Here is a 10,005-nt window from a genome sequence, read left to right on the forward strand (position 1 = left end):
GATGCTTCTCTTGGTCAGGGACTGGACTCTCCCTACCCGGATTAATTAAGGTCCGCCCCAGTTTGAAGACCCCTGATCTAGATAATTATGCACTGCCACTAATGGGAAATTTAATGTAGTTTTTATGCACAAAACCACCTGTGTTAGTTAAATTGTTTTCTGGTAGACTGGTAGCTAATCCTAAATTGATACATGTATAGCGCACTACTCATCCGCAAGGGTCTCAAGGCGCTTGTACGAATACCGCTGTGGAACCCATCCTGGCTGTCCCTGTGAGGCATCCACTCCTGGGCACCCCCAAGGTGGAGGCCAGACATCCTTAGCGTTGTGGGGGCCGTTGTGGAGATTAAGCAAGCTATTGCCCAGAGTTGCAGAGTGGGACTCCATGATTGGAATAGGCACCAGGGTGAGAATTATCAGGTCCGTGGAATTTTGAGCCCAAGACCCGCCGAGGCAGGGAATTGAACCTTGGTCCCGTGCCAAACCTCTGCTTCAGGGTCTGCCGCTCTAACCATTGAGCCACACTTCTCCACAAATCCTGCATTGGACAATAAGAAAAATGTCCTCTGTTTGTGTTCGGCGGACTCTCTTTAAAAACCAGGCCATGCTAAATGTATTGAAATTTGCCCGGACAGATGGTGAAAATCTGGCACTGCCACGGCAAATCCGGAACACCCAATCTCCCATACTCCATAGAATGAAGTTGTGTGGAAAAATATTTATATTACAGTGGGTCCTAAGTAGTGGAATGCGTGGGTATATCTACTAATGTTCGCACATGCATGGCGCAACTTCATTTTGTACTGTACTTGTGCAATGTACATAGATGATGTGTTATGTGTGGCCTTAAAAACACGCAGACTCCCCGGCAAAACTGCACCAAACCTTCCCATCGATACTTAGTTTTAGTCTGGTTGAAGCTATAGTCACAACTTGAAACTTTGAATTGTATTGACATTTATATAGAGCTTTCCATGCCCTTTGTGAGACATGAATCGCTTTTCAATTATTGAATAAGTTGCTCTTCATATGTATAATTTAAATAGTGCTACACAACCCCAACAATGTCAAAAATCACTCCGTTTTTCATCCAGTACATGGACGTCTTTCAGGTGTATGGTTGGAAGGTTGTAGGTAGGAGCTTGGGCTGTTTGAGAAAAGTTTGGTGCAGTTAGCGAGTTGGGACGGCAGAGTATAATGAGTACTGGGCATAAGCACTTTTGTGGAGAGTGTAAAGATAGATGGAACCATTTATGCGACCATCCAGAAAAAGCATCAAGCTGACGTCAGCTGGAAAACACTTGTGTCTGATTAGATGAAATTTGAAGACCTAAAAGATAGGACATCTAACCTGAGATCTATAAACGTTGTTGCAATAACAAGCCCCAGAGTTCTGCAGATCTGGAAGAAACATTATGAAGCACTTTTGTCAGGCATAGAAGATCACAAGTGACCAGTGCAGTTTATGTTAAAAGGGAATTACATAGTTAAAGAACTGTATCAGAGCTGCAGCACTTTGTGCTCGTCAACGACAAGGGGCACTGTAAATTCACATTCCAATCATACCAATACATACGCATTAACCAATGGCTCCTGGTGCCAGGCCATCAAGAAGATACAAACCACTGAGCCTTACCACTTCTGCTATGCAAACATGAGTGTTCAAGGTGCAGCCAAACAATGATTATACATTTAACTGGGAGGGTCATGGACAGTGGATGCAAGTCATTGATGAATGAGAGATGTATATTTACTGAGCCAGTATTAGGCTGCTTTCTGTGGAACTTTCAAAGGTCCTGCATCGTAATCATTTAGCCTACAATAAAGATAGGCGTTGTTGACATTAATAGTGTGAATTACCATGCCATCATAACAGCTGAGTAGACAATATCCTTAGTTTGACTGTATTGCTGGAAGTGCAGATGCAAGCGTCTTCATGTGACTGGCTGAACAAATATAAGCCTTCTCTGTGTTTTTTTTAAACTTGAATTTAACAGAAAAGAGGAAATCACTGCAAATTATTTCCTGTAATTCACAGTGATGAATTAATCTGCAGGATATTTAACTTCCCTAAACAAATAAAAAAGTTAAATGGAAGTACGTCTGTACTCCGTACATTAAAAAAAACATAGACACTTAAAAATAATTATCCTCACCTGTTACCACTTAAAAAAAGTGTTAATCGGTAGGGAAATTATAAAACCTAATACTTACTTATATCTAAGGCCGTAACCAAGAACACAGCGAAAGAATGCTTAGAACAACATGGGTGCCTTTATCTTTTGTAAAGGCAGTCATTAGCCAATCACATAATGCCATGTCATTGCTATGTGCTGCAATAGTTTTGCAAAGTACTGCAACACTTTGTGAATGCATTGTGACAACAGATGTCACTAAGTTAAAAAATACTTACCCTTCTTTTCTTACTTCTACCCCCCCCCCCCTCCCCAAAGGATCATCTGCACACCATAAAGCATATCCAAATCAAATTTCATGGAAATCTTTTCAGCCATTTTCTTGCTACATCTGATACTAAAGTCTATGGAAAATGCATTGGGACCCCCATCTTTTATCTTTGCAGCCCCTAGACCAATCACCAAAAAACTTTCCATTTCTGCCAATGTAGAAAAAAAGCTATAGGTCTGGAAAGTGTAGCGGAGATTTGTCAAAAGGGGGCAAAGTTATTTGTGAGCAAAAATCAGAGGAATTTCTATACTTGGGAATCCTGACTATAACTACAGAGTGGCTACAGCCAATCTGTAATAAAAGTGACTATATCAAATTACGACTACATGGATGACATAGTACATAATGTACTTAGCCACTACATTATACCACTACATCTTTGGACCTTTGGTACACTAACTTTATTGCTATCCCTAGACATAACTTAGACACTACCACATCCTCTGAATCTGACTTTAAACATAGACCTAAACTAAATCTGTATATAACACCATAACCTAACACTCCCCATCATCCCACCATAGGCCTCATATACACATTAGTTTTACCCTAATTCTAAACCCAAATCTAATCCCCTCCCTAGACCTAAGCATAACCTTAAAACTAATCCTAACCATAATCATAACACTTTAGCTGATGCCAACTATAATTGTTACCATAAGTCCTAAGTCCCTAACCCTACACTTAATAATTACTTAACCGTAAGCCTAACCTTAATCCTACACCTAACATTGTAACTCTTAACAATGACTGACATTCACCCTTACCAACTGTACACTTATTAATGTCGAAGTAGTATTGTCAATATTGTGGTGTGTGTCAATGTATTGTGCGTCACTTCGGTCAACTAGATATAGTGCAGTGCACCCAGTGATGCCATCCTTATTTAGGACTTTCCTCCATTCTCCACTATCCTCCATCAACACAACTTGAGGTTATGAGCATTGGATACACAAAACCAGGGTTGAACAGTGCAAATTGCAGGACTTCTGAGCTGAGGCCACAGAGAACAAAATAATCATACAGAATCAATTTGCAAAATATTTGTATGTGTTCATTTGTTTAAAAATGCACAGCACTTAAATGCCTTTCTTCTCCATCCCTAAATGTTATTTTGTGTTATATGTATTTGTAAATCACACTATCATCTGTAAGCATATTCTGGCACTGAGCAGGTGTATGTGCCTAGCCCTGCCTATAGTAAGTTGATTAACTGGAAGCCAGGCCTTCAGATTCTTGTGGAATTCAAGAAGAGAAGAGGATGCTTTGATGTGGAGTGGGAGGCCATGCTATACATTAGGAGAGAAGTCAAAGAACACCCGTACTCCTGATGTGGTTCTGTTTATGCGTGGAATGTGTTTGAGTGGGAGTTCTGTGGAGCGAAGCTGTCTGAGTGGTTGGTGGAAGGAGATGAACCTGTCTAGGTAGGTGGGGCCTAAGTTGTGTAGTGCCTTGAATGTGTATATGAGGAGTTTGAAGAGAGTGCGTTTGTGTATCGGGAGCCAGTGGAGCTGCCTGAAGTGTGATGAGCGTTATGTGTGGGAGGTTGAGGATTAGTCTGGCTTCCGAGTTCTGGATGATTTGTAGTCTCCTAATGAGTTGCTTGTAGATCCCAGTGCAGAGATTGTTTCATAGTCTAACTTGCTGGTGACTACAGAGTGAGTGACTGTTTTTCTTGTGTTGTTTGGGAGCCATGTGAAAATCTTCCTCAGCATCTTCAGAGTCTGAAAGCAGGATGCTATGATGGCGTTGACTTGTGCGGTCACGTTCAGTTTCCTGACCATGATTATCCCGAGGATCCTGGCGTAGTTGCTGGGAGCAGGTCTGAGTTCAGCCAGCCACCAGTTGGATTCCCATAGTGAGGTGTTCTTGCAGATGATCAGTACTTCTGTCTTGTCAGTGTTGAGTGCGAGACAGTTGGCTTTCATTCAGTTAGAGACTTCGGTCACGCAGGCAGTGAACTTGTTTCTTGTGCCATGCAGTCTTTTCTGAGAGGAAGAATATGAGTTACGTCATCTTTCAAAGAAAGATTGTTGATGTTGTGTGAGCAGATGACTTTAGCCAGGGGAATCATGTCTATGTTGGAGAGGGTAGAGCTGGGCGATGAACCTTAAGGCACTTTCGCAGATGAGTTTGTGAACTTCCAAGGAGTAAGGTACTAGGTTGAAAGCTTCTGTTCTATCCGTTAAAAAGGTGCAAATCCAGCAGAGAGTGGATCGAGGATGCCAGTCTCATGCAGGTGCCTGATGAGGATGGGGTGTAAGACTGTGTTAAGTGCTGCAATGAAGTCCAGGAGAATGAAGGCTGCAGGGTCTCCTCTGTCAAGGATCATTAAGATGTTGCAGTGGCAGTAATGAGTGCTGTTTCTGTACTGTAGTTGGTCCTGAATCCGGACTGCATGGCATCAAGGAGCTGGTGGTTGCTGAGGTGATTGCTGAGGTGTCGCTTGATTAGTTTCCTAAAGACCGTACCAGATATGATAGGAGGGAGATGGTTGATTAGTTTTTCTAAGACCTTTGTCAAATATGATGAGAGAGAGATGGGTCTGTAGCTGGAAAGCATTGCTGGGTGAGCGGATGGGTTCTTGAGCAGGGACATGACGGCGGTATGTCAACAAGTGTGCAGGAATGCAGCTTAGTCAATGGAAGTGTTGAAGATGGGTGTTAGTGCTTCGTTGATCAGTAGGAGTCTTGGTTAATGCGTGGTGCGGGTCAAGGATAAAACGTATATATACACTTCTTGTGTGTCTGCTATAGGTACTTTCAATTAGACCAAGTTTAAGTTATTGATGATAAAGACATGCACACATTGAAGTCAGGGATGCTTTGAATTTCTAGGTTTGAACTCATTGGTGGATTCATTTAAGAATTGTCCATGGTAAAGTAGGTCCCAACAATCTGTTTATTGTACAGTCTGCAATAGATAGACCCCTCAAAGCTCATGACACACAAGTGTAGTCCTTGGGGCTAACAATTTTACCGTGTTCTAAGGTACATTGCTCCTGATTAACTGCATTAATGTACTTGTTTTGATGTTTCCTTTTAATGTGTACCTTGAAGAATGGCCACCTCCAGGAGCATCTCGACTGCGTAGAAAAAGAATTTGTGGTTTTCAACAGGGAAAAGTAAGTAATTAAATTTGCGCTTACTTGGACAGGCTGTAGATCACTGAAGTTAAATAGTCAACCAGCAGGAATTCTTTTGTGAATTTGTGGCCGGTGTAAAGGTGGTATTTTTGGCTGTAAAAATATGTTTATGGCTGATCATATCATTATGAATAGGCCTCATTGTTTCGGAAAAATCTCTGGAAATATGTCAATGGTGAAGTGAACATTTGACAAACGTCATTTCCTTATTATTTGCTTACTTAAAAATGTTTGTGTTGTGCTGATCATGATGTATACCTGTTTGTTCAGGTTTGTAGGTGCTTTGACACAGACTGGCTTGTGCATCAGGAATGGACTTTAGGTTACATTTTCGTTGAGTAGAGCAAATGTAGAGCTTTAACAATATATCTACAACAGCTGGATTCTAGACTGCCCATAAATAATTAAGATATACTAGAACTGGAACCCCTCTATATGCGAGACAGCATTGTTATTGAATTGTGGTGACAATAACAGTGGATGAAATTATGCTTGATAGTCTATCTGATTGTGAGTTTACTCTCAAATCAGGCAAGTCATGGTACCATTAGAGAATATAGTACAAATTATTTTGTAAAATCTTTCCCTTTTCCCAAAGGATGCTTGAAACGCCAATCTAGCAATACATTTTACCCAAATACAACATAGATCATTATTATTGTTCAAATTATATTTCCAATTTTAAAAGCTGTTTTTTCTTCTCCTCCAGGACAAAGGTAGAACTCAATGACATTCAGGAGAGTCTCACAATCTCACAAACCAAAGAGAAAGATGAAGATGGGGAAAATAACAATCTCTGAAGTCAACTTTGAATAATTATTGTTTTTTTAATTTGTATGTTTGGTCATTTTTTATATAACTTTAAAGCTGTCTGTATCCAATAACTAGACCTATGCGAGTCTAAGCGGAAGAACACAGTAAACGACCAGCACAGTTAAGTTCTGAGTTCCACAGCCGCTGTGACAAAGGCTCCAGATTCGGTCTTTTTGGGTTTGGGACAGATTCTGGGTAATTGCAGGAAGATCCACCTATGGTTAAATTCAACATTATTTGCCAGTATGACATCAGTCAATCAAATTAGTTGCTTTGGTCAAATTTCAGATTCTCACTTTTGGGCTATTCAGCTAATAATCACAGAAACTATCAACACAATGTGTTGATTTAACCCACAAGTCTTCGTTGGTCCATAACTTGGAGAAAATTGATTGGAGGTTCATGAGCAGGCCAGGTTATAGGGAAGTTATATGTTTTCATTGACCAAAGAACAGGCAAAGGGAGAACCGGTAGATCATAACCATGCAGTATCAATCCATTTGATCTGTCTTAGGCCTCAAAGTTGTTCACAGATGTGGAACATTGCACATAGATTACTTTCTCGTAAATGTAACACTTACATGCAAGCTGGTGGAAAAGTAAAAAATACCATTTCACGTGGCAGAAAATTGCCATGCTTAGCACTTTTGAGATCACCAGCACATTTTTTTTATGTTTATTTATTTATTTGTTTTATTACATTGGCACACCCCAAAGTTATTCTTTGTTGTGTTTGTGGGTCGTTTGTCAATGTTTAGATTGAATAATGTATTTCTCCATACCTGCTGTCTTCCAGGTTATCACATGAGATGCCTCTCAGCTGGTGCGAAATGCTATTGACTACATGATATTTGCCATGAAATAATATGATTTTTTTATCTGCTTTCTTATCCATTCACTGGCTTCCTACCTTGTCCAGACTTGAGTTGGCTTTAAATCACTGTGCTTGAGACATAAATGTCTTTGGGAATGTGCAAGAAAACTGGTTAATATAGTCAGGGTAGGCTGCGATGCTCAGGAGAAATAAACCCTCTGGAAGGCTCAAATCATTGACTTAATGACCATTATTAGCAGCTGCAGACACCTTTTCTACACTAGACTAATGTGATCCTTCACGTTCTAATAAATGTCGTCACTTAAATCTTTCATTCTTAGCCAGGTAATTAAGCATTTTGGCATTCTTTTTAGTACATGAAACCAAACATACTAGCCCTGTATTTAATTATTTTCTGTACATTCAACTTTTTGGAAAAATGCGTTTTTCATGAAAACTGCATTAAAATAAACCAATAATGCAAACAAATGCAGAACAGGTTATGGCAGTTTTGTAAACACATTGTTTAGATTCATCTAGGTCCTCTATACAATGGACATTCTTTCCATAATAGGTAAACACAAACTGAAGATCCCTATTGCAGTCAGATGGCCATTGTTAAATGGACTCTGAAGAGAGCAGCTGCCCAACCCTTCAGTTTAAACTTTCTAGTATCTTGTCTATCCCTGGCATCATCATCTTTGAGTTCACAGAAAATCATAGAGACTGTGTTTTTTTATAATACAAATATTTGTGCTTTTTACGAAAATAACATGCCACAAAATTATTTGATGATCCATGCTGCAATTTCCTGGAGGGTCTGTGGTCCAACAAAGCAATCCTGAGATTCTGGCAACATTTACAACCCACACTGCCTTTGGCTTTATGGTTTATTATCAAGTCAGCAATACACATCAATGATATTACTCAACAATAGTAAAGTCAGCAGTAGCACAGTTACAATTGAGACCATAAATCGATTGGAAAAGCACATTTTGATTGCTAGTAGTTTTGGCCTTATTTGATGGACCTGTAAGATGCTTGGTAAAAATGTATACACGCAGTAACATTTATTTATGAAATGAATGTATGCAGATTGGTCAAGTGGTAAATGTAAAGGGACAAAGAAAGAGTACCCAATCTATGCCCTATCGTAATTACCATAGTATGTTAGACTCGGATGGGCCATATGCCAAGAGTACCATGTGGACAGAGCATACTGTTTTGTGTTCCTTCTGTGATTTGATGTAAATTTGTCTAGTTTTTGCTATAAATATATCTTGTGAGTTCAGCTTATGAAGCAGTTCATGAGCTGAAATTTGAACCAAAACGTGAGTCTCATTGGTCAAGGTATATTTTGCTCCATTAGCAAACTATAAGGTCGAGAACCAGCTCCCCCTGTACGCAAACTTAATCGTGAAAACACATTTGCCGAGGCCATGGAGGGTCTAATTGAGCATACCCCAACATCACGTTGAAGTGGGGCAGATCACAGATTTGTAAAAAAATCATTTCTTCCCACAAAAGTGAAATAAAATTAGGAGGCAAAGATTAACCCACAAAACTTTACTTTTAAGGCTTTGGGAATCAGTTTGTGAACCATTTCTGGTTTAGAAGCACACATCTAAATAAAAATATAAAAAACTTGTAGACAAGGAGTTTCAACTACACCTGTGTGATCCTTGAAAAAGAGCACAGGGACGCTTGGTACTCTATGTGATTAAAGGCCATGCCAGGCACACACCACCTGCCAGGCAAAGTTCAAGGTCAAAACTTGCTGGATTCATTGTCAGCGAGACTTGGTGCGGAGAGGCTGAAGAATACATATTGTGCCTAAAGATGGCTAGATATAGTGGAAGACTATGCCCAGCAAGCTCTCATGTTGGGTGGAGCAGGCTCAGACCAATGCCTAATTGATTTTTTGAGTGAGGTATTAAGCATTACAAAAGGCTGTTGGCCATGTCCTGAACCCTCTTTATGATAAGTAATGAGGGAGGGGTGTTGATTACCCTTTTAGTTCCAAGTGGGTACAACCACATTAACATACACAGTACATATTACCACAAAAATAACGCAATGACTGAACAATAGCAACATAACAATAGAACAATGGCAACACACAGGTACACAACAAAAAAGCTGCACACAAAGTATTAATAAAGTATACAAATGCAGCTGGACCAGTGATGGACCTGGCCCTGTCTACAAGGTCAGCTGTAAACTTTTTGCCTACTTACCTCCAATTTTCGCTGGTTTTTGTTTATGTTGGCCTTTGGACTCTGTGCACTTTAACAATGCCAACTAGTGCTATAGTGCTTGTACAAACCCCCCTAAACCTGTTTGGTTTTAGCATGTACCTAACTGGCATATTGAATTTACATATGATTCCCTTGTAGGGTGGTATGCCATATACCCAGATCTTGTAATGTAAATGCTATCAGTCGGCCTGCAGCATTTATTGTACCACCCACTTAAGTAGCTGAACAAAACACGTCCCAGGCCTGCTATTGCAGTCTAAATGCAGTGCCACTCTGCCATGTTGACTTGGTATTTAATCCCCCTTGTCAAACCTTAAACTCACCTTTTATTATATATACGTCACCCTAAGGTAGGCCCTAGGTAGCTCATAGTGCAAGGTGTTGTGTAATTAAATTGGTGGACATGCAGTTGTAAGTTTTACAGGTCTAGGTAGTGAAAAACTCCCAAATTAGTGTTTTCACTTCTGTGAGGCCTTCTCCTTCCATAGGATAACAAGGGGGATTGCCTA

General features: G+C 40.1%; 1 protein-coding gene across 1 annotated transcript in view; it reads left to right on the top strand.

Moving 5' to 3' along the window:
- The window catches only part of LOC147703006 (serine/threonine-protein kinase 32A-like), a 717,281-nt gene extending 707,827 nt beyond the window's left edge, over positions 1 to 9,454 (top strand). Inside the window, exons 12-13 of the mRNA XM_086928864.1 lie at positions 5,526 to 5,590; positions 6,321 to 9,454. Coding sequence (XP_086784990.1) covers positions 5,526 to 5,590; positions 6,321 to 6,411 — 156 coding nt within the window. The 3' untranslated portion in view covers positions 6,412 to 9,454. The remainder of the gene's footprint in view (positions 1 to 5,525; positions 5,591 to 6,320) is intronic.
- The last annotated feature ends 551 nt before the right edge of the window (positions 9,455 to 10,005 follow it).

Source organism: Lissotriton vulgaris, chromosome 7, assembly GCF_964263255.1.
Source record: "Lissotriton vulgaris chromosome 7, aLisVul1.2, whole genome shotgun sequence".
Lineage (NCBI taxonomy): Eukaryota > Metazoa > Chordata > Amphibia > Caudata > Salamandridae > Lissotriton > Lissotriton vulgaris.